The 24153-nt window shown below is 42.5% G+C and overlaps 1 protein-coding gene across 4 annotated transcripts in view; it reads right to left on the bottom strand.

The window, feature by feature from the left end:
- Positions 1–24153, bottom strand: part of CNTLN (centlein) — a 286401-nt gene that overhangs the window by 162863 nt on the left and 99385 nt on the right. For all 4 annotated transcript variants that reach the window (XM_034773873.1, XM_034773872.1, XM_034773875.1 and 1 more), the window contains 2 exons: positions 20060–20222; positions 2779–2973 (listed from right to left, as the gene is read on the bottom strand). In XM_034773873.1, coding sequence (XP_034629764.1) covers positions 2779–2973; positions 20060–20222 — 358 coding nt within the window. The remainder of the gene's footprint in view (positions 1–2778; positions 2974–20059; positions 20223–24153) is intronic.

A 24153-nucleotide genomic window follows, 5' to 3' on the forward strand; every position in this document is an offset into this window, starting at 1 on the left:
CCTTATTAAAAACAAATTTAAATAACAAAATATTTTAAAATTAGGATACTTCCCTATTAATATAATCTGTGATTAATATGAACTAGAAAACTCTTAAAATGAAACTTAAATTTTGCCCTTTTATGCTGTAATATTAAAATATATTGGGTGAAATCCTGGCTCAACTATGGTCAAAGGGAGTTTTGCCACTGACTTCAGTCAGTCTTCCAAAAATTGTAATTAAATTAACACATCTATAGATCTAATCAACAAAATCATTGAAATCAATGATGTTACACCAGCGTAAAGCTGGAGTAACACAATGGGAATAAGGCTCAGAGGATTTAAGAACAACAATAGTGAATTCATACTGTTTTTAATCTTATTTTATCCCTATATTTCACATATATCACACACAACTTTCCTAGATAGTATCTTTATTTAATTTTAGTTACATATCTGCACTCTTTGTAATAAGTGGTATTTCTGAATGATCTTTACTTTGACCATTGTAGCAGTATTTCGTATTCTGACTGCCTTAAAGAACCACAGAATTGGAATTTAGGAGAACGTTATAAAAGTTGCAACAGAATTATATATTAACTAGAAAAAACACACCAGTGAAATCTCACAGTTATAAATAAAAATATTCAAATGCCTGTTAATTATGGTGTTTCAATGGAAGTATCATCTCTTAATACTATCTTTAATGTCTCAAGTACCATACATGTATAAAAAAATAAGAGAAGTCAGATCATTACTTTGGTTCGGTGAAATTTATGTTTTACAAAGAAAATACATTTCAGAGTTAAAAATTTACATTGTAATAATGAAACAGTGAATAATAACCAAAACCCATAGGTGTATGCTTTTAAGAATATTTGGAATGCTTTTGTCTTGTTTCATTCCGCTTTTTAATAAATAGAAAAGTAGAACCGGTTAAGAGATAGAATCACAAAGTCATAGGATTAGAAGGGACCACAATGGTCATCTACTAAATTCCCTTTAAGCTGCGCGACCGCGCAGCAGGCTACTAACAGCGGCACGGAGCTGCCACAGCCAGGGTGAGGGTCACATGCAGTGGAGAGAAATTAAAACCCCGAGCCAAGCAGTGGCGCCCTCCACCCATTGTGCTGCACCCAACTTGTCTGGTGGGTTTAAATGAGCGAGTGTGAGCTAGTTGGAGGTGCCCAACCTGCTGCCCCGCGACCCCGCTGCGCCCCGCGGGATGGAGTGCATTGCTGCCCCAGGCCCGCCGCTGCCCCCAATTCTGCCAGGCCTGCCCCCGAGCTCGCCCAGCCTTGTGATCCAGCTGGTGGGCTCAAGGAGGTGAAGACTGATTCCCTGTGTGGTCCATGGGGCATGTGTATCCACCAGCAAAGTTATCCACTTGGCCGGCAGCCCATGAAGCTGGAAGTGCCCGTGGTGTTGTAGGGGGTGCCTCGCAGGCAGCCCCTTTCCCGGAACTTTGCTGGGCTGGAGGGGCCGCAGGGAGCAGAGCCATGTGTGACCAGTGGCTGGGACGATGGGGCTATTTCCCCAGCACCGCATGTAGAGGCACCTCTCCCTCGGCCCAGCCCAGCCCCACCGGAACTGCCACAGTTGGGGAGAGGCACCATCCTTCAGCCCCAGCTGCTATAGCAAGACAGGGCTAGGGGGAGTCCTCTCTCTCCACTGCAGCTCCGAGGCAGCCTGCATCCCAAACCCCTCATCCCTGGCCACACCCCAGAGCCCACACCCCCAGCCAGAGCCCTCACCCTCTGCAACCCAACACCCTGCCCCAGCCCTGAGCCGCCTCCCACATTCCGAACCCCTTTGCCCCACCCCCGCCACAAATCACCTCCATAATGGTGCATATAACAAAATTCATTCCGCATTCATCCTTTTTATGGCAGCCTTTCAAATAGTTGAAGACTGTTATCATGTCCCCCTTAATTGCCTCTTTTTCAAACTAAACATACCCAGACCCTTCAGCCTTTGCTCATATGGCTTGCATTCCATCCTTTTGATCATCTTTGTCACTTGTCTCTGGATCTTTTTCAGTTTCTCTACATCGGGGGTTCTCAAACTGGGGGTCATGACCCCTCAGGAGGTCACGAGGTTATTACATGGGGGGTTGCGAACTGTCAGCCTCCACCCCAAACCCGCTTTGCCTCCAGCATTTATAACGGTATTAAATCTATTTAAAAGTATAAGGGGGGGTTGCACTCAGAGGCTTGCTATGTGAAAGGGGTCACCAGTACAAAAGTTTGAGAACCACTGCTCTACATCCTTTCTATATATTGGTGACCAAAACTGGATACAGTACTTCAGTTGAGGCCTAACCAACACCAAGTAGAGTGGTACTATCACCTCCTGTGACTTGCATGGTATGCCTCTGTTAATGCAATCTAAAACTGCATTTGCTTTTTTTGCAACAGCATCGCATTGCTGACTCATGTTGAGGTTGTGATCCAGATTGCATTAATGACTTTTAGTAATATAGCCACAAACAATGAGAACGCCAGGCTCAACAGTTACTTATTTTCACTGACAAAAATTGGGAAATTTCACATTCTTCTTATCTGCAAATTAAATAATTCTCACTTTTCAACCACAAAATATTCATGACACAAACAGAAATTTCACAAAAACCTGCCAGTAGATTGAAGATTTCCTCTGGCTTTATTCCAGAATATAGTGGTAGTCTGCTTGCATATGCCTTCTATTATTATCAGTAGAAGCAGCTATAGGTTCCTCTGTGCTATTGACTGTGTGGAAGCCCAATCTTTATAATCTATTAAATAAAATTTACCTCACCTGTTCCCTATGTTTTGGATGAGAATCTTGATGTACTGGATGTAAGGCCTCTCGGGCCTGCTGTAGTTGCTCTTCCAGCCACTTTATCTTTTGCTCTTTTTCCAGTAGCTGACCCTGAAGAGAAGCATGACTTTGCTGGAGCTGAATCTCACTTGCTTTCCGAGTTTCAAAACATATAGTCAATTCGTTGTAAAGCTATTTTTAAAGAAAACGTAACATGGGATTAATAAATGCCATCATTGAAAACAAGTACTTAAATTCACAAATTTATATGCAGTTTATTGCTGTTTTTAGTTTACGAAGTCATATAGCCACCAGGATCATGATTTTCTTCACTATTCTTATTGCAATATTGGTCACACTTGTTTCTATCCCTACACTCCCATCATACTGGCAGATGTAGTGCCTTAACCTTTTATCTTTTATCTTTGTAACTAAGAAACTCTAATGTGTTTCAAACAACTGCTTCTCCGCCCAAACAGGTCTAACATTAGAACCGCAGCAGTTCCATATACCTTTGTATGATGATTGTGAGCAGAAATTGGTATTCACAAACTTTTTTTAAAAAAGCAGTATTTACCTTAATTCTTGAACAGCTCTATAAATACAAAACCAAGCAAATGCACATGCACGAGCGCGCACACACACACACACACACACACACACAAGGTTCACTGATTAGGAATAGCAGAAAAAAATTCTAAATGAAATATTTCCTCTGGAAGTGAGCTTATTAACAGGGGCAGCAAACATTAAATAGAAAAACTCCTTTTTTAACTGAAGAAGATAAAGTTTAGATTTTGAAGATAATAAAGTCCACACAGCAGACTAGGATATAACTGACTGCATAACTTGGCCTTCCCCTATTTATGTCTTTTGCCTATTTTGCTCTGCTCTAGTTTCTAGGCCAGGCTGCCTGTTTGTCTTCCATGCTGGTCTTCTATGCTTTATGCCCTTTCTGAGCTGACCCATAAACCCATTTCCTTCACTGCATTTAAATCCCTTCAGAAGACCCATTTCTGCCATGACACCTAAAAGAAACCAATCAATGGATTATGACTAGATTTTTGGCAGCTATAAATAATACTTATATTTAATTGGCATATAGATAATATTTATATAATTTAGTGATAAAAACATTACATTATTTAACTTGGTCATGAACTGCATTATCATTTGTATATATCTTCTGCATCTCTTTCTTTTCCCCTTTGTCTGTTTGGTTTTGCCTTTCAGAGCATCAACTCTTTGGGGAAGGAATCAGGTGTTCTATTATGTTTGGAAAACATCTAGCACTGCATGGGCACTATTAGAAACAATAAAATCTATTCCTACTCGTATTATTTTGTCCGAACCATGACCACACAAAATCTAGTCAGGACAAATGTAATTACTTATTGCCTGCCCAAAAAAACTGATCACAGACCAGACCTCTTTACCTAAGCATATTGTAATTCCAGATATTTTTAAGACTCACAAAGCGTCATTAAAAATAATTGAAGTATTACAGTGAAATATTTTTATCTACTGGATAGAGACTGATGTATTTTTTGGAAATACAAATACTAGCTTAACCAAGTTTATGGATTGCAGCAAGTTTCTCAATTATTTTTCTAATCACATGAATATCTGATAGAAAAATAAAGATTTCACCTTTATAAAGACTTGCATTCCTAGGGAATGTCCTTCCAAATGAATAGAACACTGGGATACAAAACTTATCTCCAACCATAACTGGATAAGCTGATTAGCTAGATCATACTGGTATGACAATCTGCTATTTTTATTATTAGAACCACTTACGTGGTCATATTTATAACTTTTAAAGGTAACATCCTATTAAAATGAGAACAACATAGTTTTCTTTTTGCTGACTGGCAGAAGTACTGAGCACCCACCACTCCTACTGAAGTTAATTGTTGGTGGTTGTGCTCAGCAACTGACAGGATGAGGCCCTAAAAGACAAATAACATGTCTGTTTACATTCTGAAAGCTATCTTTGCAACCAATCCTGCTAAAAAAGTATTTAACTGAAAGCTAGAGAAAACAGCACAATCTGTTGAAAATCCATATGAAAAACATACAACCTCAGAATTCATCCATTTTCCATGCAAGTCGTGTTCTATGCAAACATTTTTCTGCACCACCCACTTATTAGTTCATAGCATGGAACTTAGACAGTAATTTATTTACTACTAGGAAATTTCAGAAAGAAAATTATGTCTGCATAAAGTAAAGCTCATTTGTCCAACCTACCGTGCCAATTGGAATGGCTTACAGTAGCTTGTCCATCTTTTCATTGATTGGCACGGACACTAGTGGGTGGATTGAGTGCTTTCTTAATATTTCTAAAGGGATTATTTTGTTTTGTTTTGAATTTTGTGTTTTGCACCTTTTTAGCCACATTGAAGTGGGGGACAACTTAATGTTTGAGATCCTACAGGATCAAAGAAGGTAGTATGGCTGCAGAGGACAAAGGGGAACAGAAAAATGGATAAACAGGCAAAATATAAAATGAAGTTTAAGAGAACTAAGTAGGAAATGTAAGGAAGAAAGAACCAAATAAGAAAATATTTATGTCTATCAGAAATAGCAAGCTCAAGGGAGAATCAATGGGTGAAATCCTGGCTCCTCTGAAGTCCGTGGGAGCCTTCTATTCACATTGATGGAACCAGGAATTCATCCAGTGTGTTTGTTAGATTATCAAGGTGTAAAGGAGGCAACTAAAGAGGATAAGGAAATTGCAGAGACACTAATATTGCTTACATGAGAAAATAATAGCAGGGAAATATTTAATGTAATTTTGAATGCATTTAATGGAATTTAGCAGATGGAATTAAGGAGGAAGGGCAACTGCCATGTGACCAGCTGCATGCCAAAAGCAAGTGCTTCACAGACAACAGCTTGAGAACCTCTTTACTATGCTCCAGGGCTACGCTTTCTTTAAAAGTAGCAAAGAATTGTAGATAAAGAACTCTAGATAAAGATATTTTTAAAAAATGATGAAACAACTTGAAATAAATCAGTCTGTAATAAATCACTAGGACCAAATGGGAATGAGGAACTGAAGAATGAAGTAGCTGAACTATTAACAAAAACAGATGAAACCTGTAGTAAGGGCCATCTCCACTCACCACTCCTCTGTCTCAACTACATTAAAATATTCACAAATTTTCCAATGCAACTTTTCTAATATTTATTTTAACAAATTTTACTACAGAATTGGTTTTTGCTGGTTTCTTGAACAGTTGTTTAAAACGCATTATGTAATTTATTGTGGAAAAACAGCAATTTCCACTGAACTGTACTAAAACTAATACTGTAGGTCTTCCAAAATAACTAGAAGATATAATTGTAAAACATGTATATGAGTATGTGATGAAAACAAACAAACAAGGCATCTGTTAGGATAATTCATACCTAACATTTTAAAATTCTTTAGGTGTTACCAAATTTGTGGACAGAATTTGTTCATGACAAAATTATTTTAAGTCAGTTAAGACAAGGAAGGCCTTTGGGGAACTCCAGAAGGACCTAACAAAACTAGGTAATTAGCAACACAATAGATAAAATTAAACAGACAAGAGCAAGTTAATGCATACTGAAAACAACAATTTATAATTACCCACACATAGATGGATTATAAATTAATAGTAACTTCTCAGGGAAAAGATCTAGGTGTACATCATTGATGATAACTCAAAAATATCTGCTCAATCTACTTCATGTTCAAAAAAAGGGGGGGGGGATGTTGGACTACATTAAGAAGGGGTAAAAAATAATATAGAAAATATTATGGCATCATCATAGAAACTGATGAACCATCATCATGCTCAGTTTTTGTCACCTCAAACAAATGTAAGCAGAAAAAGGAGGAGTTCAGAAAAGGACAACAAAAAATAGTAAGGGTCACTGAAACAAAGGCTTTTCATACATGAAAAGATTTAAAAGTGTAGGACCATTCTGTCTGGAAAGGAAAAGAATAAAAGAACAGGTGGCATGATCGAGATATAAAAAAAATGAATATAGGCAAGGCCAGTTGAACATTCTTATATACCTTTTCTTATAAAATTAGAAAAGGAGGATATCAGATTAATTAAAAAAAACAAGTTTAAAACATTAATACACTTTTATACAACATAAACTTAACATGTAGGACTCACTTCCACAAGATGTTATTGAGACAAATAGTTTAGTAAGAATTACAAAAGTATTTGACTTTGATGTGACTAAGAGTGGGATCAACTATTTCTTTACCCAGGAGAAAATTACAGGAACAGTCGATCCTCGAGCTGTAGGATCTAAGCTAATAACCAGTTGGGTGAGAAATGTATCCTTCCATACCATAGTACTGCATAATTAGATTCACTGTTTTTATATTTTCAAAGAAGACGTTAATAATGTGTCATTGGTTACTTTTCTTCCTCACATACTTTAAAGGGGAATATTTTGGCCCTGTTTATTAATGCCCAATATAAAGAAAGATTAAATCTTCATTCCATTGAAGTCAATGGCAAACTTCCCAGTCACTTCAATGGAGCCAGTATTTCACCCATATTATTTTGTTTCTTATTATTCTACAACACATTTTGGATGATGTTCCTGCCTTGTAGAAAATCAAATAGGAAGGTGGAATGAAGAATCTAGTCAATTCAGTACAGTCATTTGCAATTAAGACAGTTTGTCCTGAGAAACAGGATCCCAGCATGGTAAACAAAACAGGAGTACTCAAATATTTCTCTGTCTACAGTATAGCTCTCCAATGTTCCTTAATCATATCAGAGTTTTGTACAACTTAGCTTGATGAAATGGTAGTTTTGTGCTGGGTTTTTTATAATTTTGTTTATGGAATATGCTTAATGTACCGCACTCATTAGTAATCTATTAATCCTGTTATGCTTGCATTGTGAGTTATTAAAGTTTGTCTACATTAACAACTAAGATTGATATTCCTCAAAGAGCATATTGAATGCTTCTCTGGTTTTGCACTGTTCAGGGCAAGAAATCTAGATCCCTTGAGTAATGGTGAATTATATAAAAAAAATATAGATGAATGTATCTACACCAGGGGTGCTCAAACTGGGGGTCAGAACCCCTCAGGGAGTCGAGAGGTTACTAAATGGGGCATAGTGAGCTGTCAACCTCCACCCCAGACCCTGCTTTGCCTCCAGCATTTATTTTAAAAAATGGTTTTAACGTATAAGGGTGGGTCGCACTCAGAGGCTTGCTATGTGAAAGGGGTCACCAGTACAAAAGTTTGAGAACCACTGAACCCAGCTGAGCAACTTAAGGGGTAAGAAGCCAGCTGTTGAATAGGTGATTCCTTGTCAGAACAAGAAATACCTGACCTGATTCTGTGTAGATCAGTGTTCTAAAATAATGGTTCTCAACCTTTCCAGACTACTGTATTCCTTTCATGAGTCTGATTTGCCTTGCATACCCCAAGTTTCACCTCATTTCAAAACTACTTGCTTACAAAATCTCGCGCTCCCCTAAGCCCATCCTGCAAACCCCACATTGATCTAGATGAGTTGAGTATCCCTGATAGACCTCTGTGTATCCCCAGGGTTGAGAACCACTGTTCTAAAATATTGCATTATGCCACATTGGATCTGGTCTTCCTTTTCATATGCATTATCACTCAATGAGCTCACTGCATTAAAAAAGGTAACTGAAGTCTACAACTTATAGTTCTGAATCTGATCAAATTAAGTAGCTGTCCTCATAGAACTATTTAAATATGCTTGCTCCTGTGATTTTTCTCCCTTTTTGAAGACACATTTCTCTCCTTCAGCACTTAGTGTCTTCAGCATCATAGAATTCCCACTAGGCATAACTTCCTGTGGTATACAATACCATTCCACTGCCATATACACTAGGACCAAGATTTTCAAACATGGGTACAAATTTAGTATGAGTGATCAGATTTTTAACATGCTGAGCACCCAACAGATCCCACTCAGCAATTTTCAAAATCAAGCCACTTACTAAAATAAGACATGTTGAAAATTGTAGCCTAGGGTCTTTTCAAGCATGAAAAATATAAGGAGGTCCTGAAATCTAGGGTCAGAACAATAAGTGCCCCAACCTAACCTGCAGCTCCTGTTTTCAAAAGCTCTCTGAGGGTAAATCTACACGGCAAAAACAGACTCACAACAGCAAATCTCAGAGTCGGGCTTGTCCTACAGAGCTAAAAATAGCAGCATAGATGTTCAGGCTCGGGCTGGAGTGTGGGCTCAGAAACCTGGTGGGGGGGGAGTGGGAGTTGGAGCATAGGCTCCAGTCTGAGCCCAAACATCTACACAGCTATTTTTAGCCCCATAGCATAAGCCCCAGGAGCCTGAGTCAGTTGACCCAGCTCTGAGACTCACTGGTGGTTGTACTTTAGGATAGCTAGCTGGGCCTGGATACAGGACTTTTTTGTATTTAACCTATGATCCTGTACAATGCTGCAATATTCTTGAGAGTTTGTAACTGAATTTTTACTTTTGGTACAGGGGAAGTAAACACCAACAGTTGCTATTAATCTTGCAAACTCAGACGGGAGGGACAACCCAATTAATGTTACTATATTTGGAGAATTGTTAAGGTCGGCTGATTATTACATATGTGAAAGAGGGAATGAAAGAGGGCTATCAATTCCTAAAGGGAGCAAATGTGCATTTGAAATTTGTAAATGGATATTCTGATTAAAATCCATGTACTTCTGCAGAGAGCAAGAAACATTAGTCAAAACAGTTATACAAAAACAAACAATGTCAGGCAAATCAAACTGCAAGATTTTGTAACTACATTTAGTCTAACAATGTTCTCTATAATGTCCAACTAGGTGTGTTTATTTTTATTCTTAAATTATATTTGTTGAATTTCTCTCTATTTCTGTAAAATTTCCAATTAAATACTCTTGTTTAAAACTACATTAACTGGGTTTCATAATGGTTAGCTTGGACAATCATGATGGGAGGCTCAAGCAGAGAAACGGAACTCAGAGCAAATCTATAAGAACCTGGTTACTTGCTTTTAGGCTTGAAGGAGGCTACAAATCTCCAAAAACTCAACAGAATGATGGACAAAGGGTACTTTGGGCATAAAATGAACCAAACCACCTGAATTAAAGATTTATCCCAAAACAGATCAGGCATTATTCCATACTTCCTCACTTATACAGTATATGGAATATAAACTTGTATCAATCCATTACAAGGCAGAATGGCACTATGCTTTCTTTGAAGCCAATACTGCTTCTGACCATGCCAGAGGTATAGCTGTTGAACAACACCCTCTCTTCTTAAGAAGGAATGTGTACCACCATGCACAGTGCTCCCGGTCTCTGCTGCTTTAAGAGACTGGATCCAACTCCAGAATTCAAACCTGGTCCCCATTTGATGGCAAACAGCACTTCCTCTATGCCACTGACATCTATGAGATATACAGTCAGTATGATTAATGAAGAGATTGAAAAGCAAAACCGCACCGAAGGGAACTTCTGCATTATGAAAACAAAAGGCTTAAACTGTAAATTTCAGAAAACCCTCATAAGATGGCTAAGGAGCTCAGAATCTCTTCTTGTCTTATTATCCTTAGTATTGATTGAAGTCTCTCCAGCTTGAAATGATTGGTGAGGACAAATCTATAGACTCCCATTAAATCCAGCATAGGAATGAAGTCCTGTGAGCAACTGGGACTAATAAAGCCGATGGAACACATTTTAGAAAAATATTCCTTACCTTCAGAACTAGAACTATAGCCACAATATGAAATAGATATCAATATCTTTTCATAAATCCTCTAACCTGAAGGAGTTTTTGCAGGACATGTGTGTGGAATCAAGGGAAGAGGTATTGCAAATCCTAACCTGATTTCAGCAAGTCAGTGTATCTTGATAAAACAGACCACTGATCTTTAAAGGTTTTCCCACCCTGCCACAGTTCCACTACAGCAGGTCTAAAAGGGAATTTGTGATGGACTTATGCCTATCCATTATGTCTGGTTTGTCAGACAAGTCATTTCTTTGACTCAACCAACTGTTTCCTAATGCACATTAATACCAGTGCAAAGAGCAGTTCTTCCCAAATGGTAGACTAGTAAAATAAACTTGGAATATATCATCCAACCACAGTGCCTGAGCTCTAGCACATAGTGCCTATCTGACCACTAAGACAGAGGTCATTGATCTTGCTGTAAGGGACAGTATATCATAGGATGTACACACTGATAGGCTCAATGCCATTTGGAAAAGTAGAAAAATATTCCTCTGTGAATTTGTCTATAGAATAGCTGACAAGTCCTTATCTAGCTTTTGCAGCCAGCATATTATTAATCCAGGGAGACAAACAGAATGCATGTGCTTCTAGAATACTGTGCCTTTGAGCTATAAGGAGTAAATCGAGGATTGCAGCTATTTTCAAGTTACTAGGATCACCAAGCCTTCTTGTAACCTCAATAGGAGAGTACATCTTAGGACTTAAAGAGAGTAAGTACACATTGCCTTAGGGTACATCTACACTACAGCGGGGAGTCGATTTAAGATACGCAAATTCAGCTACGTGAATAGCGTAGCTGAATTCGACGTATTACAGCCGACTTACCCCGTTGTGAGGACGGCGGCAAAATCGACTTCTGCCGCTTTTTGTCGGCGGCGCTTACTACCACCTCCGCTGGTGGAGTTAGAGCGCCGATTCGGGGATCGATTGTCGCGTCCCGACGGAACGCGATAAATCGATCCCCGAGAGGTCGATTTCTACCCGCCGATTCAGGCGGGTAGTATAGACCAGGCCTTAGAAACCTTAGGCCACTTTTAGTTACCTTTGGTTGCTTCACATAGCTCATTGAACAACCTATTTCAGGACATTTATTAGACTTTAGAAAGTGCTCCAGTAAAGCATCCCTTACGTCCAACAGTCTGAAATTTCTGTGAAAAGAATTCTTACCATTTTGCTACAATTATAATCTCTCCAGTTTAAATATTTCCCAAATAATAGCAATGGCATCCTAAGTGTTGTCTTAATTTATTCAGCCCAAAGACGATTGCTCTCACTGATTACAAAGAAAGTAGTACAATCTTGGAATTTTTAAATAGCCTACACCAGCTTGGTCTCTCTGGTGTTAAAAGGCAGTAACAGAAATATTGAAGTTAGGTATTTAATAGAACAATTTCTTAAAATAAAAGGTAAATGTGTTCACCCCAGTTTGTCACATACACTAAAAGATCGATCAGATCTCAAAATAGGAAACATCTAATAGTTTAACTGCATGGGTGTTGGGATTTTAGCTTGCAACGAGAAGACAAAAAGAGGAGATTTCCAGGTATATGATGCTTAAATGGCTTTTGTGTTTCTCTGCAGTTTAAATAGTGGCCTACCTGCCAGTTAGTCGTCAGTTGGGATAGTCTGTGCTTAACTGAGTTAAGATGGCAGCCTCACTCCCCAATGTACCAAGAATATTAATTTTAAAAAAACCTCTGGGGTAGCTCAGGTAAGGGATTCCTATGAGTTGAGATATTTGGTGGAGCAGGGGTCATCAATTAATTACTAAACAGAAAAAAACGGTTGCCCGCCTATTGTAACTGTTGTTCTTTGAGATGTGTTGCTCATGTCCACTCCATTCTAGGTGTGTGCGGTCGTCCGAGATTTTTACCTTAGTGGTAACCGTAGGGCTGACCATGGCGCCCCCTTGAGTGCCGTGCTCATGCCACGGCATATCAGGCGCCGCCGGCCCTATGCCCTCTCAGTTCCTTCTTGCCGACAACTCCGACAGAAGGGTAGGAGGGTGACTAATGGAATGGACATGAACAACACATCTCGAAGAACAACAATTAGGAAAGGTAAGAAACCATTTTTTCATCTTAGTGTGCTTGCTCATGTCAATTTTATTCTAGGTGACTCACAAGCAGTATCAATGGAGGTGGGTTCAGAGTTCACAGTCTGGCTTTCAGCTTGCAGCACAGCTCTGCCAAAGCCAGCATCGTCTCAAACCTGCTGAGTCAGCACATAATGTGATGCGAACATCTGGACGGACGACCAGATAGTGGCCCAAAAGATTTCTCGGATTGGCACCTGTGCCAGGAAGGCTGCTGCTGATGTTTGTGCCCTTGTTGTGTGCGCCATCACGATCACCGGCAGAAGCACCTTTGCCAGCTCATAGCAGTAACGGATGCAGGCCGTAATCTAGGATGAGATTCTCTAAGTAGATACCGGACGACCTTTCATCCTGTCCACCACCGCAACGAACAACTGTGTTGACTTATGGAACGGCTTCGTTCCATCTATGTAGAATGCCAACACCCTCCTGACGTCCATGGTTTGAAGCCTGAGTTCCTCATCAGACTCATGGGGCTTCACATAGAAGACCGGTAATTATATGTCCTGTCCAGTATGAAACTGAGAAATGACCTTGGGCAGAAACACTGGATGTGGGCACAGCTGGACCTTGTCCTTGTAGAAGACCGTATAGTGAGGCTCCAACGTGAGCGCCCTGATCTTGGACACCCTATGGGCCGAAGTTATAGTGACCGAGGAGAGAAGCAGGAGGGAGCTGAAAGCCAAGAGTTCGAAGGGGGAACCCATGAGCCTCGACAGCACAAGATTCAGGTTCCAAGGGGGAACCAGGTCCCAGACATGTGGGTAAAGGCACTCCAGACCTTTCAAGAACTGCGCCGTCATGGGATGGAAGAAGACTGACCGGCCTTGAAATGGAGGGTGGAATGCCAAAACAGCCACCAGGTGTACCTTGATCGAAGACAGCAACAGGCCGTGGAGCTTAAGGTGCAGTAAATAGTCCAGGATGTCCTTCTGCACAAATGTGTCGGTTCAAGGCCCAACACGTGAACCACTTCCACTTTGCCACATAGGTAGCCCTGGTGGTCGGTTTTCTGCTGCCCAGCAGGACCTGTTGGATACCAGTGGAACACTCCATTCATCCATACTTAGCCATGCACCAGCCAAGCCGTCAAGTGCAGCCATGCCAGGTTCGGGTGCAGCAGGTCGCTGTGGTTCTGGGACAGCAGATCCAGCAGAAGAGGTAGCTGCAATGGGGTTGCTGCTGAGAGACTCAGCAGCACGGCGAACAACTGTTGACGAGGCCACGCTGGGCTATGAAGATAACAGACGCTCTGTCTTGCTTCACCTTCAGCAGTATCATGTGGATCAACGTTCTGGCAGGAAGGTGTACATCAGCGCTCCCAACCACAGGATCAGGAAGGCGTCCGACAGGGAGCCCTTGTCCCTGCCCCACAGACAATGGAACAGGTGGAACTTTCTATTCTGTTTGGACGTAAACAGGTCCACCTGGAGAGTCCCCCACCTCAGGAAGATTAGGCTGACCACCTCCAGATGAAGTGACCATTTGTGGCAAGATGACAAAGTCTTGCTGAGGTGGCTACCAGATGAATAGCATGCAGCACACAAAAGTCCCAGAGGCTGAGCATCTCCCGATACAGGGCTGAAGACCTGGCGCCATCCTGCCTGTTCACGTAAAACATCGTGGCTGTATTCACTGTCAGGACCTGCACCACCTTGCCTTTCAGGTAGGGCAAGAAAGCCTGGCAGGCCAGGAGAACCACTCTGAGCTCCCTGACATTGATATGAAGGGCTAGATCGTTTTGTAGCCAGTGGCCCTCTGACGAGTCCGAGACCAGGGAGAGCGACGGAGGCAGGGTCACAAAGGGAACTCCCTGCAGCACTGACTCTGGATCCAGCCATCAGTCCAAGGACAAGAGGACGTGGCTCAGTACCATGACCACTCAGTCCAGAGCATGCCTGCTGGGGATATAGACTGAGGCCAGCCACAGCTGCAGACCGCAGATGAAGTGGGGCATGGCTGACCACATACATGCACACCGTCGCAGGTGAGCAGATGGCTCTTTAAGTGGGCGATCAAGTCCGACATAGACTGAAAACGTACTTACAGAAGGAAGGCCCTGACCCGCATGGAGTCGAGAACCACTCCAATAAACTCTATGTATTGAACTGGTGTTAACGTGGACTTCTCTGTGTTTATTAACAGACCCAGATTGTTGCAGATCGAGGCTCTGTTGCACTTGCTCTGGAGACCTGCTCTTGATGAGCCAGTCGTTGAGATACAGGAAGATCTGGACCCCGCGATGTCTCAGGTAAGCTGCTACCAGCACCATGCACTTCATGAACACCCTGGGTGCGGAGGACAGGCCAAAGGGTAGCGCTGTTAACTGGAAGTGGCGCCCGGCCACTATGAAATGCAGGAAACGCCTGTGCCTCGGGAGATGGAAACATGAAAGTAAGCATCCTTTAAGTCGAGAGCGGTGTACCATTCCCCCGGATCCAGAGAAGGAACGATGGAGGCCAAGAAGACCATATGGAACGTCAACTTCTTGAGAGACTTGTTGAGGCCACGCAAGTCCAGGATGGATCTGAGGCCCCCTTTGGCCTTCGGAATGAGGATGTAAAGGGAGTAGAATCCTCTTCCTTCTATGTCCCAAGGAATCTCCTCCACAGCCCCCAAGCCCAGGAGCTTCTCGACCTCCCAAACAAGGAGTTGCTCATGAGAAGGGTCCCTGAAGAGGGACGGGAAAGTGTGGGGGGAGGGGTGGCGGGAAGGAGGGATGGCCAAGAATTGTAAGGTGTAGCCCTGAGCTATTACTTCCAGGACCCAGGGCTCTGACATAACCCACGACCAGGCCAAGAGGTAGGGAGAGAGGCGGTTGAGGAAAAGGCGGGTAGGATCGGTAAGCTGACTGGGGCATCGCTCTCGGGCACACCCTCAAAACAATCGCTTCTAACCCCCTGGGTGTTTGGCGGCTCCAGGCTGGGCTGGCGAGCAGGAGGAAAAAGGGCAACGACAACCAAAACTAGCATCCCTTCTTCTTGTAGATCCCTGACGGGGTTGCCAGGGTCTTGGCGGCAGTGGTGGCCGGAAAGGCTTTCTGGATGATTGAGGTGTGTGCATGCCCAACGAGCGAAGGGCAGCCCTAGTGTCCTTCATCCCGTGCAACTTGGTGTCCATCTGATCCGAGAACAGACCAACTCCGTCAAAGGGGAGGTCCTGGATTGAGGCCAGCATCTCTTGGGAGAGGCCTGCTGTTTGGAGCCAGGAGCTGCGTCACATGACCGCCAATACAACCCTTGCCGCCAAGTCTGCCGTGTCCCATGCCATCTGCAGGAAACATCTAGCCACTGCAGTAGCCTCCGCCACCACCACGATGCCAAACTCTTGGGCCAGACCCTGAGGGAGGGATTCCTGGAACTTCTTAAGACTGTCCCAGAGATTAAAATTGTACTAGCCCAGCAGAGCCTGATGGTTCACCACCCAGAATTTCAGGTTGGCGGTTGAATAAATTTTTCTCACAAATAAATCGAGGTTTTTTGGCCTCTGTTTTTGGGAGGAGAGGTGGTGGCAACCTTTTTGTCCTTCTCATTGGCCGCAGACATGACCAGCGAGCCCCGGGGTGAGAGGGTGGGTATAAAGGTGTTAGAAACCTTTGGCTGGCACAAAGTACTTTTTCTTGACTCATTTTGAGGTAGGAGGGGCTCTGACAAAGGGTTTGGCTAACTTGAGGACCCAGTCATGAACGGGCAAGGTGACCCGAGCGGGCCAGTACACTGAAGAGGGTGTCCTTCTGCTCTGCTATCTCCTGTACCTTGAGTCCCAAGTTCTCGGCCACACATTAGAGAAGGGCTTGATGCTCCCTAAAGTCATCTGATGGACTAGCTCTGGAAGGTCCCACAACCACCTCATCCAGGGATGACAAGAAAGACTAGACTGCTGCTGGGGTCTTGACCACCATTGGAGAAGGCGGCTTAGGGTGGGCACAGGTTCATTTGCCCCGACCTTGGAACAGGTTTCTGATACAAGGCCTGGTGCCGGTGGGACTGCCAACCAATGCTCCGACACAGTCATCAAGGAGTGCTGTGAAGGGGGCATCGTCACAACCGGTACACCCCATGTGCTCCAATACGGCCACTGCATTGGCCACTGGCCATGCCGCCACTGCGGTGCCACAGACAAGGGAGTGGGCTCCAGTGCCCAATCACGCCAATGGGACCTGGGCAATGGCCTGAACTGGCCCGCCATACTGGAGGAACCACTTTCTGGTGACCAAGGAGGAGCCGTTGACGCCAGCATTTGCTTACTGGTCGTGGCTACCTGCAACCATCGACCAGGTGTAATTGACCAGTTACTGTACCGGGGAGATGGGGAATGTTCCCACTGTGAAAACATGCCTGGAGGATGACTGGTGAGAAAACGAGCGGCACCGGTACAGGGGGTGTCAACCCCATGCTGGTGAGTAGCGCCAAGGGGATGTGCGTGACAGCCTCTGCGACTGACAATGCATCTTGGAGCTGCTCGAGGATCCTCGACACAGGGGAGAAGATCCTTGAGAGAGGATCCTGTCCAGAGACCCGCGGTGTTCCCCTGTCCTAAGGGGTCTTAATGGCAGGCTTGCCCTCTTGGGGAGCCTTAGCCGGGTCCTGCAGCACCAGGGTCAACATCTCACCAGGTGGAGACCTGTGTTCTCTCTGTGCCTCATGAACCTGAGAGGGGTGTAGGCAGGGGTGTGGGTCCCAAAGCGCTCCCAGGAGTCAGTGGCAGACCTTTAAGGGGGCTGGGAACCCCAACCAGGAAGGCACAATCGCATGGCTCTGGAGTAGCTTGGCAGGCAGGCCCAGGTCCCTTGGTAGATGACCCCTGGGCCTTCTTGCTCGGTGCTGGGGAGCACTTCTTGGCCTTCTTCTTCGGCACTGGCGATGGTGAACAGTGCCGGGAGGAGCCGGGTGCTGGGGTACGCTACACACGGAGGCAAGGTGCAACCTGCATGGGTGGCTCGGAAGCTGGGCGGGAGTGAACTCCATCAGGTGAGCCCTCAGGCGGATGTCCTGCTCTTTTTGAGTGTGGGGCCGAAAGTTTTTGCAGCTCCAGGATTGCTCCTTAACATGCGACTCCCCCACTTAAGGCAGCTGCTATGGGGGTCACTCACAGGCATAGGCCTGTTGCAATCCAAGCAGGGCTTAAACCAAGGAGAGCGGGGCATGCCCCGCCTGGGGCAAAGTCCCGCTGGGACCCTAACTACTAACACACACTTAACAAGTGCTTAACACTACTATATGCTAACTATGTACGAAGGCTCTAAGGCACAAAAGTTCAAAAGGAGAAACCACTAGCTCTTGCTAAGCAAGAAAGGCGCTCCGACTGACCACCACAGGCGGTAAGCAGGAACTGAGAGGGCGTAGGGCCAGCAGTGCCTGATATACCGCGGTATGAGCGCGGCACTCCAAAGAGCACAACAGCCGGCTCTACGAGTACCGTTAAGGCAAAAATCTCCAACGATCACACATATGGGTACACACACCCCTAGAATGGAATCGACAAGAGCAAGCAGTCAAAGAAGAATAACTGATCCCAAAAGATGCAACACCTTTGTTCTCTGTATTCTCAAGCTGCTTGTCGGCCAGTGCAGCAGTCTGTTCTTTTTCTCATCTCCTGCTGAGAGGCACTGCTTGAGAAGGGTCAGTCAGCCTCTTGAAAATAATATGAGTCTCAGGCTAGGTCCACACTACAAGAGATTTGCCAGTATAGCTATAGATAGGTATACTGGCAAACCATCCAAGTGAAGGAGCAGCTTATACTGGCAAAAAAGTGCTTTTCTCGGCATAGCTTATACAAACTCCCCAAGGTAACTAAGCTACACCAGGAAAAGCAGTTATGCCAGTATAACTTTGTCTACACTAGGGATTTTGCCAGTATAGAAATGTCATAAAAAATAAATAAATAAATAAAAATATCACACTCGTATCTCACATAGACGTTACTATACCGGGAAAAGTTACTAGTATAGACTTAGCCTCTGCTCTGAGACACAGCCGCAGAAGAGGTCCTTGTCATCTGTAACTGTGTCAACATTTTTTCCTTGAAGACTGAGCTGCACCAATTTTTGGAGTGTCTTATCAAAGGAACCACTCAAATGAGATGCTTGATGTCAGTGAGAGACAAGTCAGGAGTGATGGCAGAGGTGCAGAGGAATGGCACAGGAGAGAGAAAAGCAATTTGGAGGGTGAGAGAGGAAAAAGGATGAAGCAAAATCTAGTAACTACATCCTAAAAAGTAAAGCAAAGGGTTTTGATCATTGTAAGTGGGAACTGCTGTCACTCACCCTGTCTTGCCAGATGAAAGCAGAACTTCTCATGTGTTCCACTGGGTGATTTCTAACATAACCCACTCTGCAACTTTTCTAGGCCACTTCAGTACTGACCCAAGAGAAAAGGACCATGATCTCTTGATATAGAGCACCCAAGTTTATCTGTATCCAATTCATATTACTAAGAACTTTTATTCATGATAAGTAGTGCTCAATACACTTTTCCAGTGACAGCAACACTCTGTACCTGTGACTGCCATGATACACTTAGATACGATATAATCCAGCATACACTTAGATATCCATCACCTAGTTTAGTTTGTTTACTTTCTCAGCTTCACAATTTTATAACAAGCTTCACAAAGCTTTAAATTCAAGATGATACCTATCAGAGAAATTTCTCTGAGTGGCTGTCAACATTCATAGTACTTACCAAAGCTATGAAATCATATTATATATTATATACACCTCTACCCCATATAACGCGACCCGATATAACACAAATTCAGATATAACGCGGTAAAGCAGTGCTCCGGGGGGGCGGGGCTGCGCACTCTGGTGGATCAAAGCAATTTCGATATAACGCGGTTTCACCCATAACACGCTAAGATTTTTTGGCTCCTGAGGACAGCGTTATATCGGTGTAGAGTGTATATAGTTTTGCAGAGGATTCTTCTGCAATGGGTTTTCAAATTGTGTCACTTTGGCAAAAAAATTGTTTGAGATTGACAACAGTATCAAATTTACACATGAATTCTCCAACTAATCAACTAATAATAGGTGTTATAAACTTAAATCTCCACTTCTCATGAATGGGAGCGGAAGAGAAACAAAGATAGGCAAAGCAAACTGTAAAAACTGGCTGTTATGCTTTGCAATCCATCAGGACTTTTTCCCATGTATCACTAAATTCTACATGTTTAGTGCTGGAGCATGCAGTCCTTATAGAAGCAATGGGCATTCCCCTTCAGTAAGTATAACTGGGCCCAAAAGAACCTTCTACTCTGCCTTCCACATTTTCATCACAAAGTAGCACCAAAACAAGCGTGCAATACCATATGGTGCTTTAAACAGGGATACTCTATTATCCAAGATGCTGCATACTGATAGTTATGAACAGTACTCACAAGTAGGTTTCAATTTATACTTTTGTGATAGAAAAAAGCAGCATACTTTTTGATATGATATAGTTTCAGCTGTGTGAGCATCTTCCTGATTTCTCAGTACTTTTTGCGTATCCATATTGAGAGCCTGAAGCTGCTGGATCAGCTCTGCCTGCTGTGCTGTATGTTCTGTGTTTTGTTTGTAAAGATTCTGCAGCTCCTGCAACTCCTTCCTGTGCAAAGCAAGCAATAAACAGGAAAGCATGACTAGAAGGACAATACTTAAACATTTGTGTTCAGCTAATTTTATTTTATATAATGAACTTTCTACTTCCATTTATTTTACTTGTCAATTTCCTTCTAAACACTAGAAGTTATATACACAATATTTAATATTTATCACACACTCCTGGAAAATATCTATACAACACTTAACTTTCAAAAGCAGAACATCTATCAATTGGCCTTTAATGGCATGACTGCTATAAAATAACTGGACTTCCAGTTACAGCATTGGCAGCTTTCTGATCAACATGTAGTTAATTCTTTAGTACAAAGAGTCAAAATGTACAACTGATGTCTGCAGTAGACATTTACTTTAATAGGATACCTAGAACCACACAGTTAGTCTTATCTTTGTATTATTGCTGCAGTTCAAAAGTGTTCTTTGTCATCCTAAATCGCTTTCCATAATATAATCTGTAATAGAGTTCAATGGTATGCACACTGCAAAACTTGGCTTCTTCTTTGTATATTATAGCAAGCATAATTCTCTGTTAATTAACAAGCACACTTCAAACTATTGTTAGACTTAAATTCAGTTTCAGTGCCTATTACCCTCATTAACTTTCTTCCATGTTTCTTCATAGGGTTTTCTTTGGACCTTAGGCAAAGCACTTAACCTCTTTGTGTCTCAGCTTAACATCTGTAAAATGGGAATCATGACATTTGTGTAAAGTGCTTTGAGATCTACAGATGAAAAGCAGTGCATAAAAAATTAATTATTAATACCCATATAGGCACTTTTTCAGCACTTTCTCTGCAGAATGGCAGAGACCAAACTAGTGTAATTCAAGAACTTTCTTTCAAGAGAGCATTGTACCAGTGGGGAAAAAAACGATTTGAAGGAAAACAAACAACACTGTTTAAAGGAGTATATGAATGAAAGATGGAATGAAAGATTCTGTCTTGTAAAAACTTACAAACAGCTATTAGAAAGCAATCATGAAAAGGGTGTTAAGTAGACTTAAAATTCTGATTTGTGGAGATAGGTTGGACAGGTTAATACACTTTAACAAATAAAAGCTGGAGGAGATAAAAAGAATGTCACCGGGGGCAGATTCGTTCTGTCCAGGGAACCAACTGGTCGTGCCCTAAGTGTATTAAACCTATGTCACAGGAGTGATGCATTAATTGCAGATGTCTAACTACAAGATACATTTATAGTTTCTCATTTTAATTGTATTTCTTTTCTTCTCACACCATTTCATTTAGCATTTGTCCATGAAGCAGTAGTATCAGGGTATTTACACAAAAATTAAGACAAATGATACCAATACAACAGTCCTAGAACATAACGTTAAGAAAGGAATATGGTCAAAGAAGCTTGTAATGGGGCTCAATTCAGGAAAGCACTTAAGCACAAGTTTAATTTTAAGCATGTATTTAAAAAGAGAAGCCTAATTATTTACTATTATTTATTGTAAGCAGAGATGGGGTCCATCTGTCGAGGAAGGGGAAGAGCATATTTGGATACAGACTGGCTAACCTAGTCAGGAGAGCGTTAAACTAGGTTCGAAGGGGGCAGGTGACCAAAGCCCACAGGTAAGTCAAAAACATGGAGACCTGGGAGAAGAGTCGGAATTTGAGGGGAGGCATGGGCTGCTATAGCAGGGATAAGGGAGAAACAAGACAGAACTGGGGGTGGGGAGGAGATCAAATCAGTATCTTAGATGTCTGTATCCTAATGCGAGAAGTATGGGGAATAAGCAGGAAGAACTTGAAATGCTATTAAATAAACACAACTATGACAGTTGGCATTACGGAGACTTGGTGGGATAATACGCATGACTGGAATATTGGTATAGATGGGTACATGAAGGACAGGCAGGGAAAAAAGGGAGGAGGTGTTGCCTTATATATTAAAAATGTATATACTTGGACTGAGGTTGAGATGGGAATAGGAGACAGACTTGTTGAAAGTCTCTGGGTAAGGATAAAAAGGATAAAAAACAAGGGAGAGGTCATGCTAGGGTTCTACTACAGACCACCTAACCAGGAAGAAGAGGTGGATGAGGCTTTTTATAAACAACTAACAAAATCATCCAAAGCACAGTACTTGGAGGTGATGGGGGACTTCAACTACCCAGACTATGTTGGGAAAATAACACAGCAGGGATTACACTGGTCTACAATTTTTGAGAAGTCATCTGCTTCAGAGATAAAATGTGCTATTTATTATGTATTTGGATGTGCTGAATTCAAATATGACAATTAAAACAACTGATTGGCTACTGTTTCTAAGATATTTAAGTTTTTACATTTTATGTCTATGTATATTGTGTAGATAGTAGAGTTTTAATCAAAAATTGTAAACCTAGGTCTTTTCATGTGTTTATGGTTGCTTTACATGATAATATTTCACCTGTCCTGTTTATGTAACACTTTAAAAATCAGCAAAAGGGTTATATAAATAAAATTTATTATGAAACAAAAGGCAAAAAACTATTATGTACATAGTTTAATCCTATTCAGTGTCTACTCGGCGCTTCTTGGCTTGTCTCTTGTATTCATTAAATGGAGCATCTCTTGTCACTGTCCAGCAATAGTCTGCAAGCATTGATGGGCTCCATTTGCCCTGACAGCGTTTCTCTATTGTTGCAACGTCCTGGTGAAATCGCTCGCCGTGCTCTTCACTCACTGCTCCGCAGTTCGGTGGAAAAAAATCTAGATGAGAGTGCAAAAAATGTATCTTTAGTGACATGTTGCAACCAAGGCTTTTGTATGCCTTGAGGAGGTTTTCCACTAACAACCTGTCGTTGTCTGCCTTGTTTTTTCTAAGAAAATTTATTGCCACTAACTGGAAGGCTTTCCATGCCGTCTTTTCCTTGCCACGCAGTGCATGGTCAAATGCATCATCTCAAAGAAGTTCACGAATCTGAGGACCAGCAAAGACACCTTCCTTTATCTTAGCTTCACTTAACCTTGGAAATTTTCCACGGAGGTACTTGAAAGCTGCTTGTGTTTTGTCAATGGCCTTGACAAAGTTCTTCATCAGACCCAGCTTGATGTGTAAGGGTGGTAAAAAAATCTTCCTTGATTCAACAAGTGGTGGATGCTGAACACTTTTCCTCCCAGGCTCCAATGACTGTCGGAGTGGCCAATCTTTCTTGATGTAGTGGGAATCTCTTGCCCGACTATCCCATTTGCAGAGAAAACAGCAGTACTTTGTGTATCCAGTCTGCAGACCAAGCAAGAGAGCAACAACCTTCAAATCGCCACAAAGCTGCCACTGATGTTGGTCATAGTTTATGCACCTCAAAAGTTGTTTCATGTTGTCATAGGTTTCCTTCATATGGACTGCATGACCAACTGGAATTGATGGCAAAACATTGCCATTATGCAGTAAAACAGCTTTAAGACTCGTCTTCGATGAATCAATGAACAGTCTTCACTCATCTGCATCGTGAACGATGTTGAGGGCTGCCATCACACCATCGATGTTGTTGCAGGCTACAAGATCACCTTCCATGAGAAGAGTGGGACAAGATCCTTTTGACGGTCACGGAACATGGAAACCCTAACATCACCTGCCAGAAGATTCAACTGCTGTAGTCTGGAGCCCAACACTCTGCCTTACTCTTGGGTAGTTCCAAATCCCTGACAAGGTCATTCAGTTCACCTTGTGTTATGAGGTGTGGTTCAGAGGAGGAGGATGGGAGAAAATGTGGGTCCTGTGACATAGATGGTTCAGGACCAGAAGTTTCATCCTCTTCCTCATCTGACTCAAGTGAGAATGATTCTGGTGCATCAGGAACCGGCAGTCCTTCGCCGTGGGATACTGGGCGTATAGCTGATGGAATGTTTGGATAATGCACAGTCCACTTTTTCTTCTTTGACACACCTTTCCCAACTGGAGGCACCATGCAGAAGTAACAATTGCTG

This window comes from Trachemys scripta, chromosome 6 (assembly GCF_013100865.1).
Source record: "Trachemys scripta elegans isolate TJP31775 chromosome 6, CAS_Tse_1.0, whole genome shotgun sequence".
NCBI classification, from domain to species: Eukaryota; Metazoa; Chordata; order Testudines; family Emydidae; genus Trachemys; species Trachemys scripta.